This window comes from Lepidochelys kempii, chromosome 12 (genome assembly GCF_965140265.1).
Source record: "Lepidochelys kempii isolate rLepKem1 chromosome 12, rLepKem1.hap2, whole genome shotgun sequence".
In the NCBI taxonomy this organism is placed as follows: Eukaryota; Metazoa; Chordata; order Testudines; family Cheloniidae; genus Lepidochelys; species Lepidochelys kempii.
The window spans coordinates 33,821,858-33,837,173 of record NC_133267.1 but is presented as its reverse complement, the minus strand read 5'-3'; the positions used below and the strand labels follow the sequence as shown (position 1 = coordinate 33,837,173).

General features: G+C 40.0%; 1 protein-coding gene across 4 annotated transcripts in view; it reads right to left on the bottom strand.

The window, feature by feature from the left end:
* CDH13 (cadherin 13) overlaps positions 1-15,316 on the bottom strand; it is a 789,423-nt gene that overhangs the window by 487,875 nt on the left and 286,232 nt on the right. For all 4 annotated transcript variants that reach the window (XM_073308069.1, XM_073308070.1, XM_073308071.1 and 1 more), the window contains exon 4: positions 374-493. In XM_073308069.1, coding sequence (XP_073164170.1) covers positions 374-493 — 120 coding nt within the window. The remainder of the gene's footprint in view (positions 1-373; positions 494-15,316) is intronic.

Here is a 15,316-nt window from a genome sequence, read left to right as displayed (position 1 = left end):
ATATCCCATCCTGAGGGAATGTACTGTTCTCAAATAGAACTTCATGACTTGTCATGTGGACATCAATACTGGACAAGCACATTTGTTAGGTGACTGTTACTGTGAAGTTTGTGCCGAGGTTAAAAACATACCACTCTGATAAACCCGTTTTATCAGAACTGATCCCGTTCAAGTAAAAATCCAACATGCATCAAAATCATGCTCCTCTGTCCCAAAAGGAAAGAGAGAAATCACCTCTTTCTGTCTGGCTTCCATGCTCTTTAATTTTGTCCAGCATATATCTACCACTGTGATAGATGCTACAGAAAAACCGAAGAGAAATGGATGAATTACTTAATATCGCAATTTGATGCTCTGTTTTGTCAAGACTTACCCTGCCCACGACTCTGGGGAATGGCGGTCTCTGATTTTCTGGAATTAATATTGCTGTTGCCACAATGGCCCTTTTTTGTCTTAGAATTCCAAGACTGCCATCTTCAATCTTAAAGATTTCCTAAAAAAAAAAAAAAAGAGGGAAGTAATTATCCAAGACCTCCAGGACAGCATGAATTTATTATCCCCATTGCATAGATCTTAATTTCTGACTAGAAAATTCCAGGTGCCGGGACCTTGCCAATACATCCTCTCAACCCTCATTAGCAGGAAGAGTATTGTTAGTTCAAGACTTGAACCATTTTTGTGATTAATGATTATCTTTAAACTATTCAGTCTGATCTTCAGGATCATTCCATTTATGACGATGCCAATAATGATTTATGCATGCACTGTTCATCTTGCATTCCTGTAGCCTAACTTTCAGCCTAAGTAGAAAAAATGGCCTAGCTTGAAAGCAACCACAGTAGCTCTATAAATCTTCACCTCTGACTGTGCTACCTTCCCATCTGATGAACCTGTTGAATCTTAAAAACCAGATGAGATCTGGCCAGCTAAGTGCTTGGGTAGGAGACCTGCAGGTAAACAAACATACTGGTGGAAGTGGTGTTGGTTAATTCTACCAGTATCACATTTCCATCCGAGTCAGGTAGAATCAAAACCTGATGCTAAGCAATTTCCGTGTATTTAAGATGTTGGTTGGGGGGATCAGTTGTGAAAGTGAGGTAGGTTTTGATCATTTATGGTCATTAAAGATCTCATGACAGTTTTGCGTGATCACAGTAGCTATATCCATGGGAGAATCTCGGTAAATTTCAGCAGGGGTAATTACATTCTACATTCTCCCTCTCTTCTGGACCCAAACTGCTGTATACGGGTATTGTTACAATAGCTGCTGCATTATATCCCAGAGGTGGATGCATTTCAATGGTGGCTGATGCAACACCTTTGTCATTCTGTAAATGAGCTTTCTAAAAGGCACGATTTGTTTCTGTCAGGAAACAACCACGGGCTGTTCCTGCTGCTATCTTGCTAGTGCCTCCGGCTAATATACAGTCTGCAGTAACTGAAAACTGTTGCCTCAATTGGTTTTAGTATGAATTTTCAAAGTGGACAATGAACAGAAAGCAGGGGAAACTCAGGCCTGCAATAGTCAATTCCAATCCTGCTGAAGTCAAAGAGGAGGAAGAACTATCAAGAAAATCTGTTTTCAGCCTTCATTACTTTGAGGCCCACCCTAATAATATTTTCCCCTCCATCCTATGCACATTGCCACCTCTCTTTAGTCTTTCAATATGCAAGACACTTGGGTCCGTGTTTTTGTTTTGTCTTTCAATTTCTCTCCCAAATGAATTTTGCCTAATAAAAATTCATGAGAAAGTTGAAGACAAAAACATTGAAAGTGTCAAAATAAAAAAAGCTGAATTCTACCGAAAGGCAAATGTACAATACAGTAAGCTTTCAAATTCACTTCTGCTGTAAATACAGGCAGGAGCTTAGGTTGCCATATGTCTATGTGACGTGGTTGAGGAGCATGACAAGGAATGAACGTTGAAATGTCCAAAATGAAAAGGTTCCTTTAGTCAGCTTAGAACAAATAGAACTACAGTGATGACAACTTTGATCCATGCTGACTCCTAGTCTCACCAACCCCTCTGAGCTCATGAAGTGCTACATTACATTGAAGAATAATCTCCCAAAATGCCTTTGCAAATGAACAAGGCAACAGAAATTGATTCCTGCCTGTAGTATGGATCCCTGTGTTCAGTTCAGTGGGAGGCATTTCCAGATCCACACCACTCAAAGGCATGGTCAGCGTTCAGCAATAGTCAGGCAATATCTAGTACCAGATTTCCATATGTACTGCTGTATCACAGTGTCTTGTGTCTATTTTTGCTGCCAATACAAATTAGGACTAGCTCTATCTGGAACCCATTTCCATTAGTACTGGAAGACTTGAGTCATGAACAATTATTTCATACATTTTCCCACAATCAATCATCATTAAACTTTTTTCAGATTGTTCCCCTCTTGCAAAAAACCAAAGATTATGCAACTGGTCACTACCTCAGTCCACATTCATTATCACAAAGTGTTGGAGGTGTCAAAGGAGGTAGGAAGACTAGAAGACCTTACCTCTGCATTATGAGCAAGATATTGGAACAATAAAGAATTCTTCCAGGGTTTTACAATGAGTCCAGTGCAGGGTGGGATGGGGCTTTGGTAGTTCAGTCAGAGATGTCTGTATACTCATATAAAGTAAATTTCATTCCTGTACAGATGACTGTGTAACACTTACATCTGATTAGTCACCTCTAAAAAGTCAACATTCTCTTTCTTGTCACCTACTGAAATTAAAGGGATGCTTGCCCCTCTGCACAGGGGTACATTTCACCCACCACGCAGATATGACTAATTAAGCTAGTAGCCTATATACGTCACTATCAAGTTCACATAAACAAAATTGGAAAAAGAAAAGGGAAGCAGAAGAATTCTGGACTGGCCACCATTAAGACATCAACATTTACCAATATATATATATATTGCACAGTTACCACATTACTTCCTTTTCTAAGTAAAAGGAGAAATTATGGTATGTCAGCTAACACTGTGCAGTAGCAGTTGGCAAATGCTGACTTGTTAATGGTGACCAACACAGAAGCCAGGATTTGGGAATTCTATGCTTACACACAGCCTGACCTAATGAAGTCACAGAAAAGATTTGCATTGACTTCAATGCATACTCAATCAGGCCTGTAGTTTGTATATGTAATCACAGTAGCTGGGTGCACCTTTTTCATTTCTTGGAGCACGGTGCAAAGATTATGAAATCATTTCAAATGGCACAAGTTATACCTTTTGATAATGTTGTAAGCTACTGTCTCAATATCACTTTAATATTATTATTGTATTATAATATTAGCATCTCTTGGAAGGCTGTGCCCCACCCCCCAGAAAAGTTGTCTCAGCAATAGGATTTTGTTACAGAAATTATAGAAGCAAAACTCTGCCACTGATAACTGGTGAGTAGTTACCAATTAAACAATGGGACTCAAGCTTTCTTCATGCTGTTTGTGCAGAATGCATGGCTAGGATTGGGCCAGAGAGCTCTAGCAATCCAATTAAACTTAATAAAGGCAACGGAAAGATTCCCACAATATTAGTACAAAGGAGTTAATTACAGGTAGCTGTTGAAAGAGTTCAATCTCAGATCTGCCATCCTATTTAAAAGATGGGAATCTTAACTCCATTTATACTTTGCGTGGAAATTGTGTTACAAAGTTTTTCTTTATTATGTTTCTCCTTTTCAATAAACAAGGGAGTAGGAAGTGGAATGAGCATTGTTTAATTTTAACTTTTTGACAGAAATATTTTGCCTCAGCGCTTACAAGGATTCAGCTACTGTCTCCCTAGACAACGGAGAATCGGGCCGGCATCCAACTCTCACTTGACTATCTGACTCACCACTTCACCACAGGCTTTGCATCAGGCCTTTCACTTTACTGAGTGTCATTTTTAGATACAATACCAGTAATTTAATTTAATTTCCTAGTCCCATTACACAAGCATCAAGCCCGGACGAGGTTCATTTTTCTAATATTTAGGCATGTGCTAAAAAAAAAAAAAGACTAATCCAAATAACTGCAATGACCTTGAGTTGATAGAGGTCAAGTCTACATAATCTAGGATGTTACACAGGTTCAGACTTCCCTAGTTCCCTCAAGAATTCTCAATTCAGCTTCCTCACCACCACCACCGTGTGGTACGAGTCTTTTTGAGGACTTAATACCTCTTGAAAATTTGAATAAATAGCCAAGCCACTTTCCAGTAACAGGCACCATTACTCTTGGCAGAGAAAACTTCATTAGAATTTGTCAGGGGAATAAGTTAGATGTCCGAACACTCATCAATTTGTCACAATAAGGGTTGGAAATATGACTGGAGTGGCAATCTGTAACCCATTACAGGTGACCAGGAAAGCAGTTGTGTTTCTTGTCATTTAGTTGTTTTTTATAAATTAAGTTTGATGGTGTAAGACGGGGTCAATAGCAGTTTCCATCACAAAAACACAAACAGAGTTAATTTACTTTTTAATGCAAGCAACCTGACCCCCTCCCTGAAATTGCAATTTAATATGGCATTCTCTTTCACTCCCACTGTTGTGTAACATGGCTGTGTGATGTAAAAGAGCAGCTGGAGGTGGCTGCATATCAGTGTTGGGAGATATAGTCTTCTCTATATCTATCCCTTATTTACTGTATTTCAGAGAGGGTGTTTGATTTATTTAATGTGTGTTATGTGCTGTAAGTGCAGATTATTATAATAATCATCACTACCTGGTGGTTACCATCAACAGTATTGAAAGTAAATTTTCTAAATGTTTGCCAAAGCATCAAAACACTGGCATTTATTAATACTCTGGAAAGACCCAACTGTATTCATGAGCTCTTCATAAGTAAGTTTAAGAACAGCTGTTTAAATAAATCATTAGATCAATTAATAAAATTAAGAATTTTAGAGGCCAGTGATACACAGACACCTACTTATAAATAGTCTCTCTCTTCATTCCCTGTAAATCCCACCATACAAATTGTACTGTATACTTTAAAAGCTTAAATCTAACTAGAATTCAGTATACTAAGGAGAATCATCTATCTTTGAACGTATGAGATTAAAAGTTTCTGAAGTATGCACAATGGGGCAGCATCTGGAAATTGTTAGTGGAAAAGTGAATTTAATTGCGTGGGTGTTTTTTACTATTATAATTGTTACATACATAGACAGACAGATCTTCAGATTACACAAGTTGATCGATTCATTGACTTCTCACCAATTCATGACATCTCTGACTGCAGATTTACTAACTGTTTATTTAATGAGGGGCTATCATTTTTTTTATGGGGTATTGGATTTTTTAGCCTTCCTGACGGGTAACATACATTTTGTTTTACATTATTACAATTCTATATTTTAGTACCCTTGTAAATAATAATTATTTTATAAATGCATTAAAAATAGCCAAAGGTACATCTTCCTATTTTTAAGCTGTATATATGAATACCCAAGACTATTCCAGAGAAAACCATTTCATTTCTGCATTGTAGAATTATTTGCTCTATGATTATCTTGGACTTATGCATTGTGAGGCATGATGTAAAAAAATCCTCTGTCTACATTCAAGTGTAACTTTAATGTATCTGAAAGCTCACCTTATTCTATGTCAGCAAAAAGTATTTCTAAGTCAAAGCTGATAATGACTGAATGCCATTAGCTTTCTCTTTCCGCACTCATTAACCATGGGAGTTACTTATTCTGGGACTAATCCAGAAATGACAAAGAAATGTTACTTTAAATTAACATTCTAGACTTTTCCCATCATTATTTACTGTAGTGGGTGTATTTTCATTTAAACCATATTGAATCACCCCTCTAGCAGGAATGCTCACATTGGCTGCACACTGCTCATTAAATATAATAAGGTATCCCTTCATGGATAAACAACTAATTAGGCTCTGGCTGACTGCACATGTCAGATAACATTGCAAAATATGGGCTTTGGGAAACTACTGTTTTGACCTTATGTCTCAAGTTTCACCTGGACACATTACTAACTCGCATTACTCATCACTGTGGAAAAAAAATCTCCACTGGCATGAAGCAAACAGAAACAAGTTGCTTTTATAGCAGAAGGCAGGAGAACTCACCTCAATAGAGAGTATTCGTCTGATATCCTGGATAATACAATGCCACTAAAGATGCCCCAAAACCTTGAGATCCTCAGTGTGTTCAACCATATTGTAAAGAAACAGACTAATTTTCTTTATACTCACTGCCCTAATGCAATGAAATATAACAATGCACAGATCATGAAGGTACTGTGCCTAATACAATGGAGATTTTTCTCCCGCACAGTTTCTCTTTACCATGGTATCAAAAGATTGTGGGGTTTCTCAAACTGAAGTGTTTGGATCTGTAAGTAGCCCTAGAAAATGTGCATATAGTGATTTGTTTGCCCACTTTCTTATCATCAGATGGGGCTGTTTGACTAAACTTTTTTCCTGCAACCCAAAAATTACTAATAAAGGATTATTTCTTCTCCATTGGAACTCCCTCCATGATGGTGAAAAGTGACACTGAATGCATTTCAGGAGAACTCTCCTCATGCATCATCTTCTAAATCAATGTTTCTCAACCATTTTGATAGAGGGAACAGACTTTCAGCCTTTCTAAACAGTATCAGGGAGATCTCAGGTACCAGTTGTTGAGAAACACTCTTCTAAATTACTCAGTTATCTTTCTTTATATTTTCAGTTACCTATTTCAACAGAGCTGAACAGAAAATGTAAATTTGTCTTTTAGAACCATCTGCTTTTCTAAGTTTCTGCAATTATTTTTCAGACCTGTGTGTAGATTTCCCTAGGTTTGCCCAAGTCACTTCAGGTATGAAGGTAGTGTCATAGTTTGGGAGATTTATAAAATCAGATCTTTAATAGGTGTATTGATGGGTAAGAGTTTAAATTATGTCATGTCTGAAATCTGAAACTGCTGATATAAGTGAGTATATATAGTCTACTCCCAGCTGCCTATAATCTCAAAGGAAAATACCAGAGGCTAAATCGGAGACAGTGGGAAGTGTAGGGACGAGAGGGCTCATTGACTTCCTATTTTATTTTTGTGCATTTTGAAATAATGATGGTGGTTTTGAGCCAGCAGTTTGTGTTTTAGTTTTTGTAATATTCACAAGAGGCACTGATTTCAATAGTGTAGCTGGAAAGGCTGTTCCCCCCGATCCCAGCCCCCTTTCAGTCTGTTTGATATTTAAGATGGGCTCCCTTTGATGAAGTTTGGGAGAGTCACAGACATATGTAAGGAAAACATCCTACCTTCGAAGGAGATCTGAAACATTCTGAGGAAATTGTCCAGGCCACGCTTGGGAAATGTACACCAAAACCCCCATTTTTGTTAATAATTCTTTACAAAAATCTACCCCACTGTTAAAAGAATAAAAGGCCCTTACACAATAGAGGAGTTTTAAAATGTGTAATATCTAAATATTTCCCATTAATTTCTAAGGTCCCTTGGTGCATCTTAAGGTGCCTAAATACTTTTAATGATTTGGCTCTAAGTGATTTGTCCAGGGTCACACAGGAAGCCCCAATCAAATGTCTCTGTGCATACAGGTCCCCAGCAGTGCAAGTACCCTCTTTTCCCTCCATCCCGCAAAAGGCTCAACATCCCTCTTTCCCCAAACATGCCTGCCTTCCCCTCCCAACAAATCTTCAGTTTTTCCTCTCACTGCCCATGAGCCTCTCAACCTTCCTTTCCCTTTCCCTCCAACCCCTGAGCTCTTCACAAACATCCTTAGATCTCACCACTGTTCCCTCAAATACCCCCATCCTCCTTGCCATCCTTCCCCAAACTCTGCACCTCTCCTTACCCTCTCCCCATAAACACTGCCTCTACTCCTTCAGCTGAATCTCCCTCTTCCCACCCCCTTCTTCTTTTTCACGTGAAAGCACCACAATCCTCCCACCCTTAATCCCAGTCTTTTCTCCCTCTTCTAATATCCTTCTGGGACAGATATGGCAATTCCCTGCAATACCTTATTGCATTAAGTAATATGTATTATTATGGGCTGGGACTGTATTTAAACGCTCTTTGGGGGAGATGTAATAGATGTGAGACCTGGGAGTTCAAAAGACTACCTTGAAAAGGTGCCAGACAAGTATGGACTTTTGGGACAACATGTGTTAAATGGATTTCCTGGGGCATTCCTGGGGAGAGGTTAACGCAAATTCCTTAACCCTGGTTATGCAAAATCCCAGCCTTTTGAAGCCACGGAGACAGTCATTATCTGTTGATTACCTACTACAGAAGGTCAAGATCAAAAGCCCAAATAGTGGCTGGGCTGCCCATTTTTCATTTTGGTTCTGGAACTAAAATGGATGAACTTGTAACCACTGGAAAAACCCAATTGTCGGTTTTGAAGGACTATAACCTAGTTTGGAGTTGGAGAAGACCTCTGTTCAGATTTGAGCATGCATATAGATGCTTTGATTGTTTTAATATGATTTCACTGGAATGCTTTTACTTTAAGAATAAATGTGCTTGCTTAGAAGGAGCCATGCAGTAACTTATCATTGCAGCAAGACACTGGTCATAGGTTTTTCAGAGAGCGAAAGCAAAGTGCAAGTGCTGGCCATTAGGCAGACTAGCTTGCTGGGGATATCGCAGTGTAAGGCAGGGAGCTGTGCAGCCTTAAAACACACTCAGGAGTGAGTGAGCTGCAGGTTGCCACCTAAAAGAGGTGATGGCTAAGAGCTGGAGCCAAAAGAGGGTGCCCTTGGTGGACCACAGACCAGGAATGCAGATTCAGTTGCCCAGAACCTGTTACACCCCCTTCATTTTGATCCTTCAAGGTCACTGTCACTCAATATTGTTCAGCAGCCAAGGTCACGCTAAACTGATGTCCTCTGCCCCCCAAAATGCCTACTTTTCTCTGTCAATCACCTTGGCACATGCTTCCTTTGCCCATGAACATACCTTTTTGCTTTGCCTCTCCCCAGCTTCCCTATCTTCACCCTTCTTCTCTCTGTCTCCCCTTTTCACCTTCACTCCCCCAATGCCAGTATTGGCAACCCAAAAGTTCAAAAATCCTGGTGGATTCTGACTTCATGAGCCAGGACCAAGGGAGGAACTCTTCCAGAGCAGCCTTTCTGTAAGCCAGATAGAGAAATACCAGTGGGACCTCTCCTTTGGCTTTTAGCAGATAAATAGGAGCTGTTTCCTCACATCCCTCCACCTCTAACCCCGGTTTTCAAATTTGTTTATGAAATCCACTGGGAACTGGACGCAGCTCATGACACTGCTGCCATAAGCCACAGAATAGCCTTCATACAGATAACAACCTAGAGATCAGAGATGCAGGGCTTCATTCTGTTGTCCTGTACCTTGCGCAGCCATTCATGCCAGTGCAACAGTGTGTGTAAAACGCTAACCAGTCAGAATAGTAGCATTTCCAGTCCACTTTACACAGTGCAAATAGCTACATAGGCAAGGCAGCAGAGGAGCAGGCTCCTTGTACCCTATTTCCAAGCTTTGAAGTATCCAATCTCCCAATTCTGTCATTTTGAATTTGGAATTTGTGTGGCCTGTTTTAAAATACAACGCTAATTCATATGCTCTTTCAACTGAAAACAATTTGGGGCACACAGATCTGATTTCCAAGCTTCCTTCTCCCATGTAATGGCTAACTAGGTACTCGTGTGCAAAATTTGCCAGTTATCCCACACCAAAAAATGCATTGCACAAAGTGGAGAGGGAAGGTGGCTCTTTCTCGGGGCTGTAACAATGTGCTGCATTAGACTGCAGGGTGAGAATGCAGGGTAGATCTCACAGATTTGCTGTGGACTGCACAGCATGCCACAGAGACAGGAGACTTTCCAGTACTCTTTACTATATAGGAATGACGTTCTAAAGAGTTTAAGTTCCCCCTGTTATTACAGTTCTATGCTTTTCCTAAGCAGAGGCTGCCAGTACTAACAAGTGAAGTGGTGGTCTGTGATGAAGACAAAATGCCCAGTTAGAACCAGGCTGAGGCCAAATTCCTCCTTTTCCAAGCCAGATTTGAACTGGGGCCTAAAGAGCTGAAATGTTAGCATATAAATCTGCTTCACAATTTGGTCCTTATTTCTTCTACTCAGTCCAAATTAATTCACTGGCATTATCAACTTGATCCTAAGAGCTTAATTCAGTTGTGAGATACAAACAAGGATGAGTGTTGACAAGTACCCTGGGTACAGATTCCTACTACAGTCAGAATGATACTCAAACATGAAAATAATGGACCTGATTTTCCATTGCCTTACATCAGTTTTATACCAATGACTCAGCTGAAGGCAAAGGACTCACACTGATGTAATCATAGAAGATTAGGGTTGGAAGAGACCTCAGGAGGTCATCTAGTCCAACCCCCTGCTCAAAGCAGGACCAACCCCAACTAAATCATCCCAGAGAGGGCTTTGCCCAGCCAGGCCATAAAAACCTCTAAGGATGGATATTCCACCACCTCCCTAGGTAACCCATTCCAGTGCTTCACCACCCTCCCAGTTAAATAGTTTTTCCTAATAACCCATTGGAACTTGAGACCATCACTCCTCCCACACTGCAACTTGAGACCATTGCTCCTTGTTCTGTATTCTGCCACCGCTGAGAACAGCCGAGCTCCATCCTCTTTCGAACCCCCCTCCCCTCAGGTAGTTGAAGGCTGCTATCAAATCCCCCCTCACTCTTCTCTTCTGAGGACTAAATAACCCCAGTTCCCTCAGCCTCTCCTCATAAGTCATGTATCCCAGCCCCGTAAACATTTTCGTTACCCTCCGCTGGACTCTCTCCATATTGTCCACATCCTTTCTGTAATGTGGGGCCCAAAACTGGATGCAATACTCCAGATGTGGCCTCACCAGTGCCCAGTAGAGGGTAATAATCACTTCCCTCAATCTGCTGGCAATGTTTCTACTAAAGCAGCCCAATATGCCATTAGCCTTCTTGGCAACAAGGACACACTAATGGTAATGTAGATACTGGAGAATTAGGACTGCTCTGTTTATAATCCATTTACTAGACTACAGATGGAAAGCTCTCGAAGAGACTATCAAAAAGAGCCATGTAACTTTTCTGAATGCAAGAGTTTTTATGTGGATCCTAATTTAGGTAAGAGATGGTGAATATTTATATGTACAAAGCCAACTCTCAAATTACTGCCATTGTTGTACCTAAGAGCACTTGATTCTATCCAAGATTACCATTAATTTATATTCAATTTTAACTTCCAAATCCAACTTTTTCTGTAGATAATAGAAGTTAGTGTTGTTTGGAGCTAGTTCCACCTATTTTGGGTCAAATCTCACCCCCTTTGGAAGAATCTTCCCATACAGACATGGAAGATGCAGATGAGAATAACCAGCTTTTTCTAGAGGATGGGATCCCAGTCAATTCTTTATTAGATGTAGAATCCAGAAGGCCCCCTTACTTGCATACTGCAAATAAAGTATAATTTAGGGTATTCATAGTGTGGATCTGACACGATCAACAATCAGGATAAAATAATTGCCCTACTGGAACACATCAATGAACCATGTCATCTGGCTTCATGTTCCTGACAGTGGTTATCACTGAATGTCTCAGAAGATGGAAACCTAAATGTATGCACCTAATTGAGCTCGAGTTCCTGACTGTAGCTGAGTGATCTGTTACCATGAAACATGAGGTTTGATAGTAATCGTAATTTTAACACAGCTATCACAACATCATGCACAATTCTAACGGATGTGTGAAATCTGACCCATTGTCCTTAACATGCAACAGTCATGGTTACATAAAAACATTTCTTTTCTAATTTACATGTGTTGCCTTTTAAATTAGTGTCCTTCAAGAGCAAAATAGTCACCATCTGTACAACCCCTAAGCAGGCAGGCTTTGTGCAAATTAATTAAACTAGGGTAAGGTACATTGGGTTTCTGGTCAGTGGAATCATATAAGCCATGCTATTTAAAAGGAGGTAGGATTTTCAAAAGTGCTGAGCACCACATAATTCCTGCTCATTACAGTGGCTTGCTTGGAAAGGAAGGATGGTCCATTGGTTAGTGCACTAAGCTGGGACTTGGGAGAGCCAAGTTCAATTCTTTGCTCCACCAAAGGTTCCTGTATGACCTGGGGCAAGTCACTAAGTCTCTCTGTGCCTCAGTTTCCCATCTGTAAAATGGGGGTTGTGGTATCACAGGGGGGTTGTAAGGATAAATATGCTAATGATTATAAGGTGCTCACATACTTTGGTTCTGGGGGGCCAAATAAGTGGTACCCCATGAATAGATACATGCTCAGCAATTTTGAAAATAAGGCTATTTTATTTAGGGCCCAAATTAGGATTTAGGAAGTGAATTCACCCTTTACTGAGCACATGTCTTCACTGGGCTGTTCAAACATCTCCTAGATCATTTTTTCTTGAAAGGTAATAAGCAATTCAGGATCTATTAGTGTATATGAATAGTTTAAATTGTTCCTTCCAACGTGCATTACCTTTACCTTGTACTCATCTATGGCAAATTTCATCTGCTATCATGTTGCCCAATTACCTAGTTTTGTAGGTCCTTCCGGAGTAACGCTCAGTCTTCCCTGGCCTTGATCCACCTAAATAATTGGGTGTCAGAGGATTCTGACACCTTGAAATGTGTGAAAAGGATTATCCTTCATCTGTGCAGTGTACAGTATTTCACAAAGAGAATCTGTATGAGGGCATCATGCAATGCTAGCAGGATATGCAATTCTTTTTAAAGAAAAGTGTGTGAGATTATGTTATAGGGTATGTAGCTCTTGTATGAAATAAATTTTATACTCAAACTGTTGTCCCAGTTATTAAAGATATTATTAAACCTGATGTCATTTTAAATCCTCATACTTGGAAACAACACTAGATTTTAGAGGTCTCTTCCCTAAATTTAGTTAACTTACCCTACCCAGCATCCACAGGAGGCAAAGCAAATTTAAAGACAACCTGAGTAAGCATACAGATTTTAGAGCTCTTTAGGGTATGTCTACACTGCAATTAAAAGCGCATGGCTGGCCCGTGCCCGCTGACTCAGGCTCGCGGGACTTGGGCTAAGGGGCTGTTCAATTGTGGTGTAGATGTTCAGGCTTGGGCTGGAGTCTGGGCTCTAGGATCCAGCAAGGTGGGAGGGTCTCAGAGCTCAGACTACAGCCCCCAAGTCCAAAAGTCTACCCTTCTGTAATGATGAGGATAAGAATTATTATGAATTAGCTGTGAGATTCACATGCTTATAAGAATGGCATATTAACAATACCCTTATGTTTTTCTCTTCTTAATCTGCTTTGTGTCATATTCAACACAGTAGTAAAGAAGAACTCTGATATTGATTTGCACATCATCTTTTGCATTTCACTATGCTTCTCAGAAAGGAAGGGGTGTTGACAAGTTAATGAACTCCAGCTACTAACACATGGATAAGTCAAGGGATGGGTTTAGCACCTGTCTTGTTCTAATCATTTGAAGTCTTGCTTAGGTGAACCTTTCTTGATCACTACACGAAAACTGAAACAGTCTTCTTTTAGTAATCATGAGTGCCAACACTATCAGAACAAGTCACGTAATGTGTGGCTGCTTGTAGACCCCCTATTAGTCTAAATGAATCAGTTCTTGCACTCCTAAACCTTTACTTTTTTAACATATGGGATGTAATAATCTATGCTAAAAAGTCACCGGGGCCTAAGTCTTCCAAAAATGTACTTTTCTAAGAGTTTACATAACTGTGTTGCTCCGTTTTCAAATGAAATTCCTTGTGCAAATAGCTGTTAATTTCCAATAGCATAGAACATGGTCAAGATAGCTGAACTACCTATTCATCAAATCCCTACTTAAACCCTTGTTTGGGAGCCTGCATAATACCAATGTACATTAACGTACCATCAATGAATATATTTTCTGGCTCAAAAGCCTCTTTGACCTCTGTCCTGTATGCATTTTATATCCACTTTATCAATTTTTATAAGACAGATACATGGACTAGGTCATCTCTCATCTTCTGCACTTAGCCATGATCGAGATCTATGGGCTACATTTGCTCAGCACAAAAGAGAAGGTGAAGGTGTCAGGAGCCAGTTCTTGTTCCTTGAGTCTTCAGAACAGCCTTGACCCCATGCAACTTGAAGCTGCTTCCAGAAAGGAAGAATGTGGTGGTAAATTGACCTATGACATGTCCCTTCCCACCTCCAGTGCTGGAAAAAGAGGACAAAGGCACAAGGTACAGCTATGGTGCAAATAACAGGCAAATCTCCTTTACCAAGAGAACTCTCTGCTGGGCATTTGCTACTGGATCCCCAGTAGTACAGAGGAACTGTAACCCGGTGAGAAAATCTTGCCATCCATCTAAATCTTTGAATTAAGGAGCTGTCTTCAAAGTCTCTGCACTAGTTGAAGGGCCATGTTCCTTGGTGAGGAAGTACTAAGATACTACCTAATAGGGGCTATATAGGTGGTTAGAAGGACAGATTAGATATCTGGATGGGGGAACAGCTGTGGTGCCCTTAAAAGGACTGGAAGTTGGAACAGTAGTTTTCATACTTTCCATCACAATTTCTCCTTCCAGAAGTACAGGGTGGAGTCTGTAGTGGCATGCTGCCCTGAATTCCATATGCTATGCCTTGCCAGGCATTACTGTGGCAATGAGAATAAACTATTGTTTCTAAGGAATAAACCGATGCAATTCAGCCAACCAAGTGGCACAAACAAAAGTTTAAAAAATGTGTTTTGTAAGCTGTGCCTGCACTGTGTCAGGAACCTGTTATGCTGCGTTGCTGTGCTGACAACTCTGACATACAAAAACTTTGCTCTCTGTTCTGTGATCCTAATAGCAGGTACCGACGTTTCAGATCCACAGAGCTAGGTAAATGCTGCAAGCAGCAGTGGAAAACACACTACATATATATCTAAAGAACAATGACATGAAAAAATACCATTTACCAGAACAATAAACAGAAACAGCCTCTTCCTTTTCCAAAAGATGGGTAATTTATTTTCATATTCATAGGCCCATGATCCGCATGGGCAAATGAGATAGCAGGAGTGGGCGTCTTAGTTATTTTAGCCTGACAATATTTTCCTAATGATATTATTTGAATCAATAAGTAGAGAGGAAAAAAGGAATAGTTTAAATAAAATAAAGATTGATCTGAGCCTCCATCCAAAACTTGAACTTAACTTTGAACCTTTTTTAAAGAGGTCTGAAAAATGCCCAAGTAAATATGATGTGTTTTGTTTATTAGTTAAACAGATTCCATTTCAGGACTACGACTGGGAGTTAAAATGTCCACATACCATAGGAATTTTCTTCTCACCGGGTTTTAATTTGCATCACAATCAGCAGAGGCT